Here is a 21612-nt window from a genome sequence, read left to right as displayed (position 1 = left end):
CCTCTACCACCATCACCTCCTTTCCTATCATTTCACTCCTCCATCTCCCTACAAAACCACTTAAGGACCCTTACATCTCCATCACTGCACTCAGACTAACAAAAGCCAACGAAAGCCAACCACTCTACGTCAACGTTCTTCCTATACTATGGGGATAGGGAAAAACATCATGAAAACCTTGTTCTCGGCAGGAAGTAGTGGCTTAATTACTTATTCCAATTGCTGTACATTAACGAATTCGAAGTATCTGGGGCGGCAGGGTAGCCGGGTAGTTAGTGTTGGACTAGTGACCGGAAGGTTGCAAGTTCAAATCCCTGAGCTGACAATCTGTTGTTCTGCCCCTGAACAGGCAGTTAACCAACTGTTCCTAGGCTGTCATTGAAAATAAGAATTTGTACTTAACTGACTTGCCTGGTCAAATAAAGGTTAAAAAATAAATAAATCTCATCTTGCCGCTAGCGCTGCGGTGTTTTCATGTGCGCATTGTCAGCTCAAAACACCAGACTCACTTGCGGTCCATTTTTTCCAAGGCCGCCAAGTTCCCCCGTCTCCCCCTGAAAACCAGAACATCAAAACAGAACATTAGTTAGCTAGCTTTCTGTGTGCATTAAAGATCCAGCCGTTGTTTGCACTTTCACATGATCAACGGCTTGCACAGGGTTAATAAACAAATGATTAAAGCACACATGGCGACACTCTTGATTTCCTCTGTTTCTGTTTCTTTCACTCCTGTGGGTTGTCATTATGCTCTAATGACAGCCCAGGGAGAATTCCTTCTCAGTCTTTATAATGAGACGCAACACATCTATTAGACAACCAACCAGCCCCACCTTGAACTAACCCAAGTACCCAACGCCGAGACACTGACTTACTGCATGGCATTTTGAGGAAAACACTGAAGGGGAATTCCTACTGATAAACCTCTGCTACATTGTGTCGCAGTGAAGACGACGGCGGCACAAGGCATTGTGCTGGGTACACACCAGGGGAAACCGACTGCTCCTTTCATTGTAGCCCCGGATGTTCAAGGCTGATATCAGTACTGCAGGCATTGTTAGTAGAAAACAGGTTTCCCCCATTATAGTGAATGGAAAAATGGCAAACTTCGTGGTTTTATATATATATATATATATATATATATATATATATATATTATTATCATTATTTTTAATCACGGTACCAATAATTGCTTCTAATACACCAGATGTACAGTACACTATGTCCTTGAACCGATTCTTTTAAATCGCACACAGAAGAAGTTATAAGGATATTTAGTTGCTAATGGCAACCTGCAATACCCCGGTCAGCCTTCAACTCGATTTACTCAATGAGAGTGGGCAACACTGAGCTAGCCTGCAACGTCACTTCCTGGAGTAGCTCAAACTGTGCATGTCATGTCTGCATGAGAAGCCATCTTAACCGACTTCATCTGGCTTCAATGCACTGTTGAGTCTTCACATAAGAATGAATGGTGTCACGTGATCAATGGTTTTGAGTGTAGAAAACATCAGGAACCGCGACTCAGACTGACCGTGGTTTATCCAGGTGAAAGCTATGATCCCTGATTGACGTCACCTGTTAAATCCACTTCAATCAGTGTAGATGAAGTGGAGGAGACGGGTTAAAGAAGGATTTTTCAGCCTTGAAACAATTGAGACATAGATTGTGTATTTGTGCCATTTAGAGGGTGAATGGGCAAGACAAAAGACTGAAGTGCCTTTGAATGGGGTATGGTAGTCGGTGCCAAAAGACTGAAGTGCCTTTGAATGGGGTATGGTAGTCGGTGCCAAAAGACTGAAGTGCCTTTGAATGGGGTATGGTAGTCGGTGCCTTTGAATGGGGTATGGTAGTCGGTGCCAAAAGACTGAAGTGCCTTTGAATGGGGTATGGTAGTCGGTGCCTTTGAATGGGGTATGGTAGTCGGTGCCTTTGAATGGGGTATGGTAGTAGGTGCCTTTTAATGGGGTATGGTAGTAGGTGCCTTTTAATGGGGTATGGTAGTCGGTGCCTTTGAATGGGGTATGGTAGTCGGCGCCAAAAGACTTAAGTGCCTTTGAATGGGGTATGGTAGTCGGTGCCTTTGAATGGGGTATGGTAGTCGGTGCCTTTGAATGGGGTATGGTAGTAGGTGCCTTTGAATGGGGTATGGTAGTAGGTGCCTTTGAATGGGTTATGGTAGTAGGTGCCTTTGAATGGGTTATGGTAGTCGGCGCCAGGCACACCGGTTGAGTGTGTTAAGAACTGTAACACGGTTTGGTTTTTCACATTTTGTATGTATGTGTGTATCAAGAATGGTGCACGACCCGAAGGACACCCAGCCAACTTGACACAACTTTGGGAAGCATTGGAGTCAACATGGGCCAGCATCCCTGTGGAACGCTTTCGACAACTTGTAGAGTCCATACCGCGACGAATTGAGGCAGTTCTGAGGGCAAAATGGAGTGCAACTCAATAGTAGGAAGGTGTTCCTAATGTTTTGTACACTCAGTCCAAACAGTCATTGGTACACAACAATTAGCTCTAATGAAGTAACATGAGAAACAAGTCTGGAATTCTACCCTTCGTTAACTTAAAGAAAAAACGTCGAACCAAGACATGTCGATTAGATATGGTTATTGCTCACTGTTCTGTAATCATTCTGGAAAGGTAGCTTACGATTAGACACTTAACACGGGTGGAAGGCCAATGGAAAGAGATTGTTAGACAAACACACACTCGATTGTATCAGCAAATGGACTTGATCCACTCACATTATGTTGTCTGGGAGGCTGGTGGTTTGTCTAAACAGACCAATACTGTATGTACCAGAGGAGGCTAATGGCAGGATCTATAGGAGGACAGACTCATTGTAATGGCTGGAATGGAATTATGGAACGGGTATCAAACACACCAAAACATATGGAAACCACACATTTGACTCCATTACATTTATTACATTCCAGCCAAAACAATGAGCCCGTCCTCCTATAGCGCATCACACCAGCCTCCTCTGTTATGTACAGTATTCAAGCTGATAGTCACTTCTTACCTTCAGTCCCTCTGGGCCAGGTTCGCCAATGTAGCCTTTCCTTCCAGGTCTACCCTGAGAAAATGAAAACAAATACTGTTGATTACAGGGTACTCACGCTTGTTTTGAATCACATCTCATCTATATTCCTGTGCAATAACGAATACATGTGAAACACCTGGTGAAGGGTGGAGGTTGGGGCCAACAGGAAAACAAGTGGTTTATTTATAATGTGATAGGATGGCAGGCTGGAGACACTTACAGTGGGGCCAGGACCACCAGGAAGGCCAAGGGGCCCCTCATCCCCCTGAAAACACAGTAAAACTGTTAAACACAGTGCAATACATTGCATACAGCTGGATAAGGAGATGTGGTAATGTCACTTGGCACTGGCAGTAACACTGGCTGAATAACAATCCCAATTTCTCGTCCCATCTCATCCCATGTGCACAGATCGAACAATGTTCATGCCACATACTGTAGGTCATGCAACGGCCTGTGTGTGTGTGTGTGTGTGTGTGTGTGTGTCTGTGTGCGTACAACCATCAATCGTTGTGTTCCCTCTATCAAAGTCACCTGGATATTTCCAAAGGAGAATTTGATAAATACAATGTTAAGCATCCCTGATTTCTGTCTCTACTACGAAACATGCTCTGCTTTGAAGCATTTTCTCGGATCAGTTTAAGTGAAAGTGAAATTACATCAGTGCCATAGTGATTGGACTACACAGCATTCTTGCCGGGCAATAATACAATAATACTCTGTGCCAGCAAAGAGAGGGAGAGAGAGAGAGAGCACGGGACCTCCCAACTCTGTACCACAGTTGAGTCGGATGCCAAAACTAACACTGTACGTACTGTACACACGGCCAAGAATTCTGTTCTTATTTTCCACCACTGCCTGGAAAACTCCCGGGCTTGGCCTGCCTTGTTTTTATTAGCACCCTGTGATGAATCATGACATCATACAGTACAGTGGAACGTGCCCTGGGACCACTCCACACAACCTGAGCCTGGCAGCGCAGCCTGAAACTAGTAACGTTTGCCTCGGTACTGGTGGCAGGTTCAAATGCCGAGGATGAACCATGAACTCGCATCTGTTTCATACTCAAATGCAAAACACGATTGAACTCATTTTACGCAAATGATCAGGATTGCTGCCTGCTTGTTTAGTTGTGTCTGTGCAGTATTATTAAAAATCTAAATCTATTACCTCTATTCCTTTTGGCCCTGGTGGTCTCTGTGGCCCTCTGGCACCTTGGAGACCCTGAACCAGAACAGGATATTAGTGAAAACATACACATTAACCCTCATGAGAAAAAAAAACACACTGAGGATTAAGTCTTTTTTTGGTGGGATAGAGTTGAGTTGTGAAAACAGTTACATGCCTCTTTTTTATTTGATTTACCTTGGGTCCAGGGGGGCCATTGGGACCTGGCACACCGATGTCTCCAGGAAAACCCTGAGAAAACAAGACAAGAGTACAAAGAAAGAGTTCAAAAGGAGCCACCTAGTTCTTTGACTGACATCATAAGTCACATGACTGATGTGATCGTGTAAATTTGACACCGCACCTTCTTTCTATCACAACACACCTGAACTCCTTCTTTCTAGCACAACACACCTGAACTCCTTCTTTCTAGCACAACACACCTGAACTCCTTCTTTCTAGCACAACACACCTGAACTCCTTCTTTCTAGCACAACACACCTGAACTCCTTCTTTCTAACACAAAACACACCTGAACTCCTTCTTCCTAGCACAACACACCTGAACTCCTGAACACACCTACATGTATACAATGACTTTATATTCCATTCTATAACATCATCCTTTCTGTATGTCTGCGTATAGAAAGAGAGTGTAGGATTTCCACATATTTTATTTTATTTATTTATTTCACCTTTATTTAACCAGGTAGGCTAGCTGAGAACAAGTTCGACATTGGCCAAGACAAAGCAAAGCAGTTCGACACATACAACAACACAGAGTTACACATGGATAAAACACACATACAGTCAATAATACAGTAGAAAAAGTATATATACAGTATGTGCAAATGAGGTAGGATAAGGGAGGTAAGGCAATAAATAGGCCATGGTGGCGAAGTAATTACAATATAGCAATTAAACACTGGAATGGTAGATGTGCAGAAGATGAATGTGCAAGTAGAGATACTGGGGTGCAAAGGAGCAAGATCAATAAATAAATACAGTATGGGGATGAGGTAGTTGGATGGGCTTTTTACAGATGGGCTATGTACAGGTGCAGTGATCTGTGAGCTGCTCTGACAGCTGGTGCTTATTAAAGCTAGTGAGGGAGATATGAGTCTCCAGCTTCACATAGCGTGACTACATGCATGTGCATTGCCATTTGTGGCAGGATAAGGGTCATGGGAGAGGGATGCATCTGGATCCACTGACCCTCTTTTTTTAAATAGACTCCTTAATTTACGGATTCTCAATTATAAGAACAGAGAGCACACAGCCACTTTGTAAGCCACAGTTGGTAACAGTAATAAATACGTATTTATAGAGAGTCGGAACATGCTGTAAAGGAGGTGATGGATAGCGATGTCGGGTGAAGACTGTCAAACACACCTGCCTCAGTACGGCATGGCTGGCTCAGTTAAAACAGAGGTGGGGGAGGGGGAAAGGGGTAGAGTGGTTGGAGCGGTGGGGGGGAGGGAGTAATGGATGTAATGGATGGAGAGCCATCAGATTTACAGGTGTGGCATTTTAATAGGGTTAAATGGAGTGAACCTTTCTGGACTCTTTGATCTCGACGAGGCAACAAACAGTGAAACACAACGACCCATAAAGTAGAGTCCTAACGTTTCTAGGATGGACAATAAAAAAAGTGAGCCATTGTTGGATTCAGTTTGATAAAAACATGTGTTTCACATGACGTGCACACACCAATATGGATCTGTTTATTCCCTTTACTGGTGATTTCCTAATCTCCTCTGTTAGATATATGTGAGACAGAGTAAATCAAAACCAATGTGACACAGGGAATAAGGGAAGCTTACTTGACCTATTTCTGTAATGGATTTAAGGAGTGCTACAACTGTATTTCTCAGATGGTTCAGTTGGCTTGGCGAGTGTATCCTGTCCTCCCAGGTTGGACTCTGTCCCCCAAGTTCAATACTGTGTCTTATCTGTTGCCTTATCTGGGTCGTTCCACGAAATCAGTGCTTTTTTGCATCCAAGTGGAAATTGTGCACCAATGATGAATTTTAAAAGCCTATATTAAATAGTGTCCATTAATATACATGGAGAATTTAATCAATCAGATTGTTTTATATGAAAGAAACTTTCTAAAGTGTAAAATTCATCATTTTGACAAGTCCCTCCATGCACCCTCTGTGACTTCTACAAAGACTTTAAGCAACTTAACCCCAACATTTCTCCAAGTTTCTTTCCATCATTGTAAAGCCCTAGTTATTTTGTTGTTTTGCCAAAGTCATTTCTGAAGATTATTATTTATTTCATGTGATTAGTGATTCATTTACGTCTGCCAACCCTGGGATGAATCTCTCTGCCATTATTGGGATGAATCTCTCTGGGCCAAGTCAAAAGGGCTCCCGAGTGGTGCAGCGGTCTAAGGCACTGCATCTTTGTGCAAGAGGCCCTGGTTTGAATCCAGGCTGTATCACATCTAGCTGTGATTGGGAATCCCACAGGGCAGTGCATAATTGGCCCAGCGTCGTCCGGGTTTGGCCGGGGTAGGCCGTCATTGTAAATAATAATTTGTTCTTAACTGACTTGCCTAGTTAAATAAAGGTTAAAAAAAACATTTGACTATACTTATACAAATTTATGAAAACAAAAATGCGCCCTTTGGTCTTCAGGTTCCTGAATGGCGCAGCTGTCCAAGGCACAACATTGCAGTGCTGGAGGTGTCACTACAGATCCTGGTTTGATCCTGGGCTGTATCACAACTGCCCGTAATCTGGAGTCCTCATGGGGCAGCGCACAATTGGTCCGGGGTAGGCCGCCGTAGTAATTAATTAATTAAGATTTTGTTCTTCACTGACCTGCCTAGTTAAATAAAAAATGTAAAGTGTCAATCTGCAGTTGCTACATATATTTTTAGACTCATAAATGTATAATATGTACCCATTGATTATAAAAGAATATAACTTACCTTATAAGCTCAATTCAACTGCCGTACCCCGTCAGAAACCAAAATATGAACTTGTTTTACTCCAATGTTTTTAAACAAAAAGAAACAAGCACTATACAGTTTAAACTATTTTCATTTCATGGACGGTCCTTGCATCCATAGCTCTGTCATTTAATTTGAGAGGGGTTACATTTCTCTAGCCACATCCCTCAGCTTTTTTACCAAAACAGAGCCAGGGAATTAGCTTCGTTATTGTTTGAACTGCTGATTGCCGCCTTAAGGTTAGGGTTAGCCATACGGTTAGCGTGTGCTTAAGGTTAGGATTGTGTTTCAAATGAGATTTTATGACTTTGTGGCTGTGCCAGCTAGTGAATACCCTGCAGCGCTGCCTCCAGTACATGAGCCATTCCAATAAATGACCACCTGCGTTAAGTGAACTGAACTCTCATTTTAATATGGTGAAACATTTTCCTTTTCAAATATTTATTGCAAAAGAAACATTGAACATCTACTCGTCAAATGACAGTGTAAAAGTCGGTGAGCTGGTTCTACTCTTTTTGGCCATTTTCTGGTGTTTTGTGGTGGTCTTTTTTTTGTGAAGCTCAATTGCCACTCCCTGCTGCACATAAGCTTCCATTCCTTTCACGAGGGGATTTACAGCTGATTTAAGTTGAAATTGTCAAACCTGTTACGGTCAACCCTGTTACTTAATAGGCACTTACCATAGTCATTATTTTTATTTAACCTCTTAGAAAATGTAAACAATAGATGGGTTGTTCCACCAATTCAGTGCCTTTTGAGAAGTATAAAATGTTTGAATTCACCTCATTTTTACATTGTCATAAAGAGCACATGTGGGTGGCGTATCGCTGCAGAATACTGTGGTAGCCATGCTTGTTAAGTGTGCCTTGAATTCTAAATAAATCACTAACAGTGTCACCAGCAAAGCACCCCCACACCATCACACCTCCTCCTCCATGCTTCACGGTGGGAACCACACATGCGTAGATCATCTGTTCACCTATTCTGCGTCTCACATTGCTCGTGTTTCTTGGCCTAAGCAAGTCTCTTCGTCTTATTGGTGTCCTTTAGTAATGGTTTCTTTGCAGCAATTTGACCGTAAAGGTCTGATTCACGCAGTCTCCTCTGAACAGTTGATATTTTGATGTGTCTGTTACTTGAACTTTGTGAAGCATTTATTTGGGCAGAAATTTCAGAGGCTGGTAACTAATGAACTTATCCTCTGCAGCAAAGGTGACTCTGGGTCTTCCTTTCCTGTGGCGGTCCTCAGGAGAGCCAGTTTCATCATTGTGCTTGATGGTTTTTGCGACTGCACTTGAAGAAACTTTCAAAGTTCTTGAAATGTTCTGGATTGACTGACCTTTATGTCTTAAAGTAATGCTTATTTGAGCTGTTCTTGCCATAATATGGACTTGGTCTTTTACCAAAGAGGGCTATCTTCAGCATACCACCCCTGCCTTGTCACAACACAACTGATTTGCTCAAATGCATTAAGAAGGAAAGACATTTCTCAAATGAACTTTTAACAAGGCACACCTGTTAATTGAAATGCATTCCAGGTGACTACCTCATGAAGCTGGTTGAGATAATTCCAAGAGTGCTCAAAGCTGTCATCAAGGAAAAGGGTGGCTACTTTGAAGAATCTCAAATATAAAATATATTTAGATTTGTTGAACACTTTTTTGGTTACTAAATGATTCCGTGTGTGGTTCTTTTCATAGTTTTTATGTCTCCACTATTATTCTACAGTGTAGAAAATAGTAAAAAATAAAGAAAAACCCTTGAATGAGTAGGCGTTTCCAAATCTTTGACTGGTACTGTAGATATCATTTAAAAAAATCACTCCACTGGACCTGTGCCCATCGCTTCTACACACTCTTATCTGTGTGTGTGTCGATGTAACTTTCTTTGTGTATGTTCAGCTGACACAACCTGGGAGCAACCATAGTGATAGACGCCAAACAAAGGCACTATCAGGCAATAACTAGCGTTAATGTGGACCTGTGCCCAAGTTGCTTTTACACACGGTCTAATTAGAGAGTAAAGACACAGAGTGAGACGTGGGGCTGGTAGTGTTTTATGGTGTTTGTGTAGTTATAGTGTTTTATAGTCATGTTTGTGTTTAGACTGGAGGATCAGTGACTTCCATCCTGTCCTGTTGTATTTTTCCCGGCAGGGGCCGTTTCTCTGTCCCATCTCTGCTGTCTCATCTCTGCCACCAATTTCCCTCTGGGACACTAAAGTTGAAACTGGAACTTGAAACAATCTCATCTCTGACAGGTAATAGGACAGGTGCACGATAAGGTCCCGGCAGAGCAAGAATTTGAACTTGACTAAAACAACACACTGTGTAGGAACAGACATTTATATCAGGATATGTTTTTTATGATTGGTTCAGTTTGCTTGTTTTGCGTGTTTTTTCCATTTATAGCACTATATGAAAGACGTTTATGATAGAATACTGAGCACTATCAGTAGCTCAATTAGCATGCTACATGCTAATATCACACAGCTAACAGAGTGCGGCTTTAATGATATCAGTGTTTGTTGTCTTACGTCAGGTCCTGGTGGGCCGGGAGGTCCCTGCGGTCCGATGTCACCCATCTTACCCTGTCAAACAGAGAGACGTGAAAACATGAACACAAATACTGGAAACATCAAAAAAATAAATATGTTTTTACCTTTACTTAACGAATGACACCCACACATGCATCATTCTCTCTTCTTCTCTTTCACTCTCACACACAGACACCCACACATGCATCATTCTCTCTTCTTCTCTTTCACTCTCACACACAGACACCCACACATGCATCATTCTCTCTTCTTCTCTTTCACTCTCACACACAGACACCCACACATGCATCATTCTCTCTTCTTCTCTTTCACTCTCACACACAGACACCCACACATGCATAACGTATATTTTGAACAAAAACAACATGAGGCATATAAAAGCTTGGCACACAAAATCTGTTTCTCTGTAGTAAGTCTTCGCCATCACTCTATTTGACAGTTGCCAATGTTTCTGAGAAGGAAGGCACGGTGTGTATTGTTTTGTCAAATATTAATATGGTCTGACGCCACAGTGACCAATGGTTTGTGATTGCGGCCCGCAATTCTGGATCCTGGATCTGCAGCAACGCCCTGCATGTGGCTTGTGTTTATGTGCCACTTTTGATATTCTGCGGTTAAAATGTGGGTCAAAAGGGAAATACAAGTATTATCAGAGGTTTGTTTGGTGTTTCTTGTTTTGTCAAAACAAATCATCATATGGTCTTGCTGTGATGCCACAGAGGCTGACTGACTGGCGTCTACAGCCCAGGTGGAGATTCCAGGTGGATATGCCAGGTGGATATGCCAGGTGGATATGCCAGGGAGGGCAAACACCTGCTCAGGCAGATGTGAAGCACGTAATAGGACAGCTTCAGCTTTAAAATATGGGAGCGTCTTTTCGGTGTATTCACTTAATACTATGCCAAACTGTGCAGGTTTTAGCGTTCTATGTTAAAAATACTAATTCAGTGTAAAACATACAACCTTATGCCAGGACTATGGAACATACTCCCTTGTTGCCTGTCATCGACTCATGTAAAACATACAACCTTATGCCAGGACTATGGAACATACTCCCTTGTTGCCTGTCATCGACTCATGCAGGACCCAACAGATGGTCTAAATATGTTGCGTGAATTTGTCATCATCGTTTTCAGGCAGAGAGTTTAAAGTTTCAGATAGTTATTTAAAAATATATATATATATATATATATATACCTTTATTTAGCTAGGCAGGTCAGTTAAGAACAAATTCTTATTTTCAATGACGACCTAGGAACAGTGGGTAAACTGCCTGTTCAGGGGCAGAACAACAGATTTGTACCTTGTCAGCTCTGGGATTTGAACTTGCAACCTTTCGGTTACTAGTCCAACTCTCTAACCACTAGGCTACCCTGCCGCCCCAGTTATATGGTCTGTTTGTAACAGAGAAGTGAAAGTCTCTAAAAAGGTACAGGGTGTTTACTGGGGTCGTTACATTAATTAAGTGACACACACACACAACGTACAGGTGGGCCTGTTTTCCCAAGGAGTCCAGGAGGTCCAGGTAAGCCAGCAGCACCCTGGGGGCACAAACACACAACACTTGTTTATGCTCCTATTCCCTCCATCATTATCTGACTCCCTCTCTTTTACTTTTTTCTGTGTGTGTGTGTGTGTGTGTGTGTGTGTGTGTGTGTGTGTGTGTGTGTGTGTGTGTGTGTGTGTGTGTGTGTGTGTGTGTGTGTGTGTGTGTGTGTGTGTGTGTGTGTGTGTGTGTGTGTGTGTGTGTGTGTGTGTGTGTGTGTGTGTGTGTGTGTGCATAGTTTAAAATCAATAAACATATTCAGACGAATGGGAAACCTACCTTGTCACCTTGGTAACCAATCTTTCCTGGTTCCCCCTTAGTCCAGGTTCACCCTGAATGTTACAGCATCACACAGAGATATAATACAAAACAACATGCTCCTCGGAGAACAGTGTTAACAACACAGGGAGGGACACACTGCTTCCTCATCTTAGTCCAGGTTCACCCTGAATGTTACAGCATCACACAGAGATATAATACAAAACAACATGCTCCTCGGAGAACAGTGTTAACAACACAGGGAGGGACACACTGCTTCCTCATCCATGTTCAGGTGTCTATCTAACCCATCCGATAGGAGATACATCCTACCAAAGTCAAGCAGCAATCAAGATCAAGAGTTTTCTAATGACTATACAGTTCATCAATAAAGGGGGAAACAATCATAGTCAGGGGTACAACAGACCCAGAAAGGGGGAAGAAATTTAAAAAAACATATCTCTATTTCTCAAGTTTATACTGTACCGAGATGTACACTCTTAGAAACCATGTTTCGCAATGGGTTATTCGGCTGTCCCCATAGGATAGCGTTTTGCTTCTAGGTAGAACCCTTTTGCGTTTCATCTTGAACTCTCTGTGGAAAGGGTTCTACATGTAACCCAAAAGGGTTCTACCTGGAACCAAAAGGGTTCTACATGTAACCCGACCTGGAACCAAAATGTTTGTCTTAAAGGGTTCTCCGATGGGGACAGCCGAATAACTCTCTTAGGCTCTAGGTTCTGTACTGCATATCAAATCCTCATTCCTCTCTTCTGTTGCTCCCATCCCGTTCCCTTCACTATGTACTTGAATGTAAAACACACTCTCCTCATCCACACACTGGGATAGATCATTCACAATAATATCAATATTTAGATCACCTTATCACCTTTCAATCCAGGCAGCCCCGCATTTCCAGTCAGGCCCTAATAGAGAGAAGGAACAGGAGAGGGAGTCCTCAGTGGCAGCCATTTTGAAAAAGAGAACAGACGATACAGAGACCGATAAACGTAGATGCAGAGAGACTGACTGGAAAACGGAAGAGAACGGAAAAGAGAGGAGAGGGTGGGTAGTTACCATAGTTCCCACTATGCCAGTCAGTCCTCGCTGTCCCTCAGGTCCTTGGTCTCCCTGTGGAGCGAAGGGGGAGTAGGGTAAGATACAGCACGCATGTGCGCAGCACACTTCATCAAATATACAGTATGTATTATACTGGCTCAGATTTACGGCGCAAGACAATGAAGGACATGTTCCACAGGAAACATCCAATACATCCGTTTCCCACTCGCAGCCCATTATTTTGACACATGCGGTTACAATGCCTATTATTATGACCAAGCTGTGCCTGTGCTGACAGTAAAGCGTCAGTTCGGAGTTGGGCCGTCCACACGAGCGGACACATGACTGGACCATAGCGGACGCACAACTGCAACGTCACATCTAACCAGCTGTGACACGGACAGGGTAGGAGTGACCGGACACTGTGCTGCTGGGAAAGGGTCTGAATGATCGTCCTAATCATTGTAATTACACGGACCGAGGGTGTGGGACCGAAGGCCAGCTCTGTAAGTGAGTCTATGCGTTCCAGGCCTACTGGCCTACCAGTGTGGCTCGGTTTCCCAATGCTGTGCTTTGAGGGGATTGTCATCAGATCTGGAGAGAAATGCAGCTCCACCAAACCCAGCAGGGACTGATAAAGTACACACAGGAATGCACACGCGCACACACACAGGAATGCACACGCGCACACACACAGATACGGCTCCTCTTCATCAGAGCCAGCCTGTACACTTGGACAGATACCTTTGCTTCCTCCTACTTTTAGCCGCTGTCACAGAAACCAGTAGGCTTCTTCACGTTCTAAAACGTGAGAAGTACCGTTGTAAATTATGATTCATGAGGACTTCAGAGAACAGGTACTATAAGAGCAGCTGAGGATTAATAAGTGAAAGCAGTTGTAAAACACGCGAGTGGTTTGGTAAATAATCAGTTGTATTAGGGACCTGGAGACTTTAGTAGAAGAGGTAAGAGCAGCTGAGGGTTAATAACTGAGAGCAGTTGTCCTTTGTTCTAATTTTACCTTAATTTAACTAGGCAAGTCAGTTAAGAACAAATTCTTATTTACAATGACAGCCTACCCCGGCCAATGCTGGGCCCACTTGCGAGCCGCCCTATGGGACTCCCAATCACAGCCAGATGGGATGCAGCCTGGATTTGAACCAGGTACTCCAAAGCCCCTAATGCAGGGGTGAAATCAGTCCGGGCCTCAACTTGCTGTCGAGAGTTAAAATAATAGAATGCACAAGGTGCAATTTCGAAATTTGGTAGTGCATCAGCAGTCACTCAATTAGCCCATGTCAGCAAACATTTTAAAGTTTGTTAAGGTAGTCAAGCGGCCAGTTATCTAAACTTGTAGTAAGCATGGTTGAATTACCGACCGGGGTGGGGCCCATTGATCATCAGTTATCATATTAAAAACTGCAAACATTGACCTCCACTCTATGGCAAAATGTGTATAATTGCATGAAATTAGTTATAAAATCGCAAAATCTTCTCTCCGCCCCATGGAAAGATGTGTAGAATCGGGGCTATGGATGTGGGTACGCAGACCCACAAGGCACTGCGGCCCCTCATGATGAGTTCCGTTGTTTTGTGAGGCTGCCTTGGCAACGGTTGAGGAAACTCCATCCGGGGAGCAACCAGCGCCCCTCGAAGAGCTTCATGCGATGTCATTAAGGACATGTGGCTTAAAAGCAGAGGTCCATCTGGTCTCAGTATGACTTTGTGTTTGATGCTCAACCTCCCTGGCTAATGGCACGGCGGGATGAAGACAAAATCGCACGCACTTCATAAAGAATGCTTTCAACTGAGGGCATATGAAAGTTACGGGCTGAAAACAGACAATTGGCGTAAGGCGATACCCCACCACTCTCCTCTCAGGGCCAACCAATTGATCCAGCGAATCAAACTTCAATATCCCACACACAGCTACAATACGAGGGAACGACAGATAAGATGGACACCACCTGCTGCCTGCGTGAGGGTTTTAATCTCCTCCTCTTCCTCGCTCTCTTTCTCCCTCCCTGCCCTCTATAGCTCTCCCCCCACCCTCTCCCTCTCCCTCCCCACATGAGAAACCAATGATTAGAGAAACGTCAGGAAAACCACATTGGTGAATTCCTGTATTCCTTTAAAACAATCGAACACAACGCCACAGTAACAGAGGATCATATATGGAATGGTTACCATTAAATGACATGTGTGCGTGTTGGCCCCATTAGTGTGTACATTTAAGAGTTTATGACACTTTGCCTCTGAAAACAAAGCTTCACACCTCTCTCTGTCTCTGTCTCTGTCTCTCTCTCTCTCTCTCTCTCTCTGTCTCTCTCTCTCTCTCTCTCGGAGAGAAATGGCAATGGAAGAAACGGTAAAAACCCTTTTTCCTATTTTGGTTTTATATGTGTGGTTTAAAATAGACAGATTGGCTTTGTGTCAAACATACAGCACAAGCTCAATCAGAGATTCCCTTTCCACCATCATTTGGGAAGGGAACTCAGGCATTCACATATACAGTATGTAAACAGGGTGATGAGCATCAGTGCAGAAAGCCATTCAACCACAGTACTGGTTGCGTTCTGAGGTTTTTTTTAATGACAAGACACACGAAACCCAACCACGCAGAAATAACAATGATGGATAGGACCAACCACACAATACAACCCAGTCTGTCAGTGAAAATGGCATACGCCAAGCAGATCTGATCCATCATGGCTGTGGGAACATGCTACAGGAGGCTACATGCTACAGGAGGCTACATGCTACAGGAGGCTACATGCTACAGGATCTAACAAGCAGATCTGATCCATCATGGCTGTGGGAACATGCTACAGGAGGCTACATGCTACAGGAGGCTACATGCTACAGGATCTAACAAGCAGATCTGATCCATCATGGCTGTGGGAACATGCTACAGGAGGCTACATGCTACAGGAGGCTACATGCTACAGGATCTAACAAGCAAATCTGATCCATCATGGCTGTGGGAACATGCTACAGGAGGCTACATGCTACAGGAGGCTACATGCTACAGGATCTAACAAGCAGATCTGATCCATCATGGCTGTGGGAACATGCTACAGGAGGCTACATGCTATAGGATCTAACAGCATCGAGGGTCACGGCCACAGCGCTGTTTAAAACGAAGCTCTCCAGAATTAGGTCACGATGCTTCAAGGAAAAAGTCAAGGGAGAAAAATGAAGAAACAAGAGGAGTTTTGGAGGACAGACGGAGAGGATTAAGGAATAGTGGTGGAGTGGGCCTGCATGTCTGTCTCCTGCATAAGGACGGCAGGGGTGATAGTTTTTATTTATTTTGTATTTATTTTACTAGGCAAGTCAGTTAGGCCTAGGAACAGTGGGTTAACTGCCTGTTCAGGGGCAGAACGACAGATTTGTACCTTGTCAGCTCTGGGATTCGAACTTGCAACCTTTCGGTTACTAGTCCAATGCTCTAACCACTAGGCTACCCTGCCACCCCTCTAACTCTCTAGTGTGGGCTAGAGAGTTAGATGTGGATCAATCAGCAGAGGAGATGCCACCAATTTGTCTGAAATGTGAATTTGAAAGACTTCTTCACGGGGCAGAGTGACATGAGGAATCAGTCGCCACACTTGTTGGGTTTCCTCTCACGTAACAAATGCCTGGAAGACATGTGATTCTAATTCCAGCATGATGGAAGTGTCCCGGGTTCGTAGAGTTGGGATGGGTTGAATGGGGATCTGCTGTGGGACCGCCTCTCCTCTGGGGCGAAATGTCTGACATGACAGAGCCCTGTATACTGTAGGCAGCCATTAATTTAGGCCCACTTCGGTCTCACTTTAAACAAACCGCTACTTCTAAAGACTTGACAAAGCATTCGCGAAGTCTTTGTAAACAGCACATAGATGCTTTTCAGATAGGGAGACATCGTGGACGAAGAGCTGCTGTTCAAAATGATCACGTTTGAGTAATATTTCATGTAAAGTACCTGCACGTACAATAATGTTGTACTGAATTGAAAATACATTAGTGACTGTAAAACATAACATGGCCTATAAATATGTCAGTATGTATCTACATGAACGGAGTTGCTTTGCGAGCCAGCCATTCAGTTGAACGAATCGAGTACCTTCCTGGATTATACACTACACTTAAATACTTCATCCTAAATGAAGGTACTTTACATGAACTATTTCTCAAAGATGATCACTCATCAACAGGTTTTGTCATAGACATACAGTACACCGGGAATAGAAAATGCAAGAGAATATGTGTGATGTTGAATAGCAATAAGAGCAGGATGATCTATATCCTACAAGTTTTGCCTCAACTTTTTTGTCACGGCTGGAATAGAGCTGGCTGTGTTTTCCCTTCCAGTAGCCTGACCTGACCATGTCCATGCTACATCCTGTCCAGAGAACAGCTTGATTTGTAGGGATAGGTCAGAGCCCTCCATCTGAGTCAGATCAAATTCCCGGGGTACGCAAGTCATGCTGCCTGGGTGCCATCTTGTAACAGTAGTTCAGGCAAGTCAGACTCTGTGTGGATCTTGGCGTGGCAGTTGAGTTACGGTTGAGTTAAGGTGTAGCGGTTGAGTTATGGCTGGATGCCTTGGCAACGGTTGAGGAATCTCCATCCCTCTGAGCGCCGCTCGTGGTGACCCCGTAAATCTGTCTGATGGAGAGAGAGGGTTCCCAACCTCCCATGCTCCGGCCAACACAGCTTTCCCGGGGAGGCCAGGGTCAGGTACCAAACCTCACTTCACCTCAGCAGCCCCGTGGGGAGGAATAGGTTATGGAGGTCATGGGGGTATGAGGGATACGGTACGGGCTTGGTCATGGGTGGAGGTAATACAGTATCTATCACTACGGTGCAACACTATATGGCCTGGATGGACACTTTGACATGTTTTGATGACTTAAAATGGCATGGGAGTATGTATGAGTTTAGAGAAGAGCTGCTATGGATTTCCCCCCCCTCTCCATCTCTCTCTTTATCTCTCTCTCTCCCTCTCAGGAGACATCACTAGGATAGGCTCCCAACCCCCCCCCATCTCCATCTCTCTCTCTCCCTCTCAGGAGACATCACTAGGATAGGCTCCCAACCCCCCCCCCCTCTCCATCTCTCTCTTTATCTCTCTCTCTCTCCCTCTCAGGAGACATCACTAGGATAGGCTCCCAACCCCCCCCCCTCTCCATCTCTCTCTTTATCTCTCTCTCTCTCTCTCTCTCTCAGGAGACATCACTAGGATAGGCTCCCCCCCCTCCTCCCCTCTCCATCTCTCTCTCTCCCTCTCAGGAGACATCACTAGGATAGGCTCTCAACCCCCCCTCTCCATCTCTCTCTTTATCTCTCTCTCTCTCTCTCCCTCTCAGGAGACATCACTAGGATAGGCTCCCAACCCCCCTCTCCATCTCTCTCTTTATCTCTCTCTCTCTCTCTCTCTCTCTCTCTCTCTCTCTCTCTCTCTCTCTCTCAGGAGACATCACTAGGATAGGCTCCCAAACTCCCCCCCATCTCTCTCTTTATCTCTCTCTCTCTCTCTCCCTCTCAGGAGACATCACTAGGATAGGCTCCCAACCCCCCCCCCCCTCCATCTCTCTCTTTATCTCTCTCACTCTCTCTCCCTCTCAGGAGACATCACTAGGATAGGCTCCCAACCCCCCTCTCCATCTCTCTCTCTCTCCCTCTCAGGAGACATCACTAGGATAGGCTCCCAAACCCCCCCCCTCCATCTCTCTCTTTATCTCTCTCACTCTCTCTCCCTCTCAGGAGACATCACTAGGATAGGCTCCCAACCCCCCCCTCTCCATCTCTCTCTTTATCTCTCTCTATCTCTCTCTCTCTCTCTCCAGCTTTAAATAATGTGCAGCTTATAGCAGGCCTGGGTATCTCCAGTCATCTGTGGCCTGATTGGTGTAACACTTTATCCCCAGCCCCCAGCTAACACAGCTGACTCCAATAATCAACTAATCCTGATCTTCAGTTTAGAATGCAGTTAGTTTAAATCAGGTGTGTTTGCTATGGATCGGCGAAAAGTGTGACACCAATCAGGCCCCTGAGGACTGGAATTGCCCTGTAAAGGCTTGGTAAGCCCTCAGAAAGCCTTCATAAATACTACATAAATGTGTTACAAATCATCTATAACCGTATGTCATGCTTTAAAGGGTTCATCAATGTCGCATAAAGTGTGACATAACTACCAATGTCAAATATGACATAATTCTGTGCTTTATAAAGGGTGACATAAGCACCGTTGGGGTGGCAGGGTAACCTAGTGGTTAGAGCATTGGACTAGTAACCGAAAGGTTGCAAGTTAAAATCCCCGAGCTGACAAGGTACAAAATCTGTCGTTCTGCCCCTGAACAGGCAGTTAACCCACTGTTCCTAGGCCGTCATTGAAAACAAGAATTTGTTCTTAACTGACTTGCCTAGTAAAATAAAGGTAAAATAAAATAAAAAAATAATAAAGGCCTTATAAATCATGTTAAATTGAGGCTTCACAGAGCATTTATAACCCCGTCATGCATCTTGGTAGAGCATTGATATTGGGTTCGATTCCCAGGACCACCCATACGTGAAAATGTATTCACAAATGACTGTACTGTAAGTCGCTTTGGATAAAATGTCTGCAAAATGTTATAAATTATATTATATTTTACTAAAACATTCTGAAATTCAAATTCTGTTTTCTTGGTTTTGTTTTCCAGGTTTTCGATTACCCCAGATTCTTTACAGTATTTTAAATAGTGTTCACAGTAATGCTTAAACCACATCAGATGATGTCTTTTGAGGTCTGGGAAGAATCTAAGAACATTTGTGCGTGTAGTTGCCATTTGATTCAGTGAGAATGCCCATGTACTGTTGTTTGGTTAGCAGGTTTTCTATAGTAAACCCATGTACTGTTGTTTGGTTAGCAGGTTTTCTGTAGTAAGCCCATGTACTGTTGTTTGGTTAGCAGGTTTTCTATAGTAAGCCCATGTACTTTTCTATTGTTTGGTTAGCAGGTTTTCTATAGTAAGCCATGTACTGTTGTTTTTGGTTAGCAGGTTTTCTATAGTAAACCCATGTACTGTTGTTTGGTTAGCAGGTTTTCTATAGTAAACCCATGTACTGTTGTTTGGTTAGCAGGTTTTCTATAGTAAACCCATGTACTGTTGTTTGGTTAGCAGGTTTTCTGTAGTAAGCCCATGTACTGTTGTTTGGTTAGCAGGTTTTCTATAGTAAGCCCATGTACTGTTGTTTGGTTAGCAGGTTTTCTATAGTAAACCCATGTACTGTTGTTTGGTTAGCAGGTTTTCTGTAGTAAGCCCATGTACTGTTGTTTGGTTAGCAGGTTTTCTATAGTAAGCCCATGTACTGTTGTTTGGTTAGCAGGTTTTCTATAGTAAACCCATGTACTGTTGTTTGGTTAGCAGGTTTTCTGTAGTAAGCCCATGTACTGTTGTTTGGTTAGCAGGTTTTCTATAGTAAACCCATGTACTGTTGTTTGGTTAGCAGGTTTTCTGTAGTAAGCCCATGTACTGTTGTTTGGTTAGCAGGTTTTCTATAGTAAACCCATGTACTGTTGTTTGGTTAGCAGGTTTTCTATAGTAAGCCCATGTACTGTTGTTTGGTTAGCAGGTTTTCTATAGTAAACCCATGTACTGTTGTTTGGTTAGCAGGTTTTCTATAGTAAACCCATGTACTGTTGTTTGGTTAGCAGGTTTTCTATAGTAAGCCCATGTACTGTTGTTTGGTTAGCAGGTTTTCTATAGTAAACCCATGTACTGTTGTTTGGTTAGCAGGTTTTCTATAGTAAACCCATGTACTGTTGTTTGGTTAGCAGGTTTTCTATAGTAAGCCCATGTACTGTTGTTTGGTTAGCAGGTTTTCTATAGTAAACCCATGTACTGTTGTTTGGTTAGCAGGTTTTCTATAGTAAACCCATGTACTGTTGTTTGGTTAGCAGGTTTTCTATAGTAAGCCCATGTACTGTTGTTTGGTTAGCAGGTTTTCTAGTAAACCCATGTAAGCCCATGTACTGTTGTTTGGTTAGCAGGTTTTCTATAGTAAACCCATGTACTGTTGTTTGGTTAGCAGGTTTTCTATAGTAAGCCCATGTACTGTTGTTTGGTTAGCAGGTTTTCTATAGTAAGCCCATGTACTGTTGTTTGGTTAGCAGGTTTTCTATAGTAAACCCATGTACTGTTGTTTGGTTAGCAGGTTTTCTATAGTAAGCCCATGTACTGTTGTTTGGTTAGCAGGTTTTCTATAGTAAGCCCATGTACTGTTGTTTGGTTAGCAGGTTTTCTATAGTAAGCCCATGTACTGTTGTTTGGTTAGCAGGTTTTCTATAGTAAGCCCATGTACTGTTGTTTGGTTAGCAGGTTTTCTATAGTAAGCCCATGTACTGTTGTTTGGTTAGCAGGTTTTCTATAGTAAACCCATGTACTGTTGTTTGGTTAGCAGGTTTTCTGTAGTAAGCCCTGTACTGTTGTTTGGTTAGCAGGTTTTCTATAGTAAACCCATGTACTGTTGTTTGGTTAGCAGGTTTTCTGTAGTAAGCCCATGTACTGTTGTTTGGTTAGCAGGTTTTCTATAGTAAGCCCATGTACTGTTGTTTGGTTAGCAGGTTTTCTATAGTAAACCCATGTACTGTTGTTTGGTTAGCAGGTTTTCTGTAGTAAGCCCATGTACTGTTGTTTGGTTAGCAGGTTTTCTGTAGTAAACCCATGTACTGTTGTTTGGTTAGCAGGTTTTCTATAGTAAACCCATGTACTGTTGTTTGGTTAGCAGGTTTTCTATAGTAAGCCCATGTACTGTTGTTTGGTTAGCAGGTTTTCTATAGTAAGCCCATGTACTGTTGTTTGGTTAGCAGGTTTTCTATAGTAAACCCATGTACTGTTGTTTGGTTAGCAGGTTTTCTGTAGTAAGCCCTGTACTGTTGTTTGGTTAGCAGGTTTTCTATAGTAAACCCATGTACTGTTGTTTGGTTAGCAGGTTTTCTATAGTAAGCCCATGTACTGTTGTTTGGTTAGCAGGTTTTCTATAGTAA

The 21612-nt window shown here is 43.4% G+C and overlaps 2 protein-coding genes across 3 annotated transcripts in view; both read right to left on the bottom strand.

Moving 5' to 3' along the window:
• The window catches only part of LOC124038040 (collagen alpha-1(XXIV) chain-like), a 108138-nt gene extending 96497 nt beyond the window's left edge, over nucleotides 1-11641 (bottom strand). The window contains exons 1-8 of the mRNA XM_046353417.1: nucleotides 11559-11641; nucleotides 11221-11274; nucleotides 9713-9766; nucleotides 4415-4468; nucleotides 4220-4273; nucleotides 3270-3314; nucleotides 3029-3082; nucleotides 510-554 (exon numbers count right to left, since the gene is read on the bottom strand). Coding sequence (XP_046209373.1) covers nucleotides 510-554; nucleotides 3029-3082; nucleotides 3270-3314; nucleotides 4220-4273; nucleotides 4415-4468; nucleotides 9713-9760 — 300 coding nt within the window. The 5' untranslated portion in view covers nucleotides 9761-9766; nucleotides 11221-11274; nucleotides 11559-11641. The remainder of the gene's footprint in view (nucleotides 1-509; nucleotides 555-3028; nucleotides 3083-3269; nucleotides 3315-4219; nucleotides 4274-4414; nucleotides 4469-9712; nucleotides 9767-11220; nucleotides 11275-11558) is intronic.
• Nucleotides 11592-21612, bottom strand: part of LOC124038041 (collagen alpha-1(XXIV) chain) — a 101914-nt gene continuing 91893 nt past the window's right edge. For both annotated transcript variants that reach the window (XM_046353418.1, XM_046353419.1), the window contains exons 15-17: nucleotides 12615-12668; nucleotides 12419-12463; nucleotides 11592-11725 (exon numbers count right to left, since the gene is read on the bottom strand). In XM_046353418.1, coding sequence (XP_046209374.1) covers nucleotides 11705-11725; nucleotides 12419-12463; nucleotides 12615-12668 — 120 coding nt within the window. In that variant the 3' untranslated portion in view covers nucleotides 11592-11704. The remainder of the gene's footprint in view (nucleotides 11726-12418; nucleotides 12464-12614; nucleotides 12669-21612) is intronic.

Source organism: Oncorhynchus gorbuscha, linkage group LG06 (assembly GCF_021184085.1).
Source record: "Oncorhynchus gorbuscha isolate QuinsamMale2020 ecotype Even-year linkage group LG06, OgorEven_v1.0, whole genome shotgun sequence".
Lineage (NCBI taxonomy): Eukaryota > Metazoa > Chordata > Actinopteri > Salmoniformes > Salmonidae > Oncorhynchus > Oncorhynchus gorbuscha.
The sequence above is the reverse complement of the archived record's forward strand: the minus strand, read 5'-3'. Positions and strand labels throughout refer to the sequence as shown.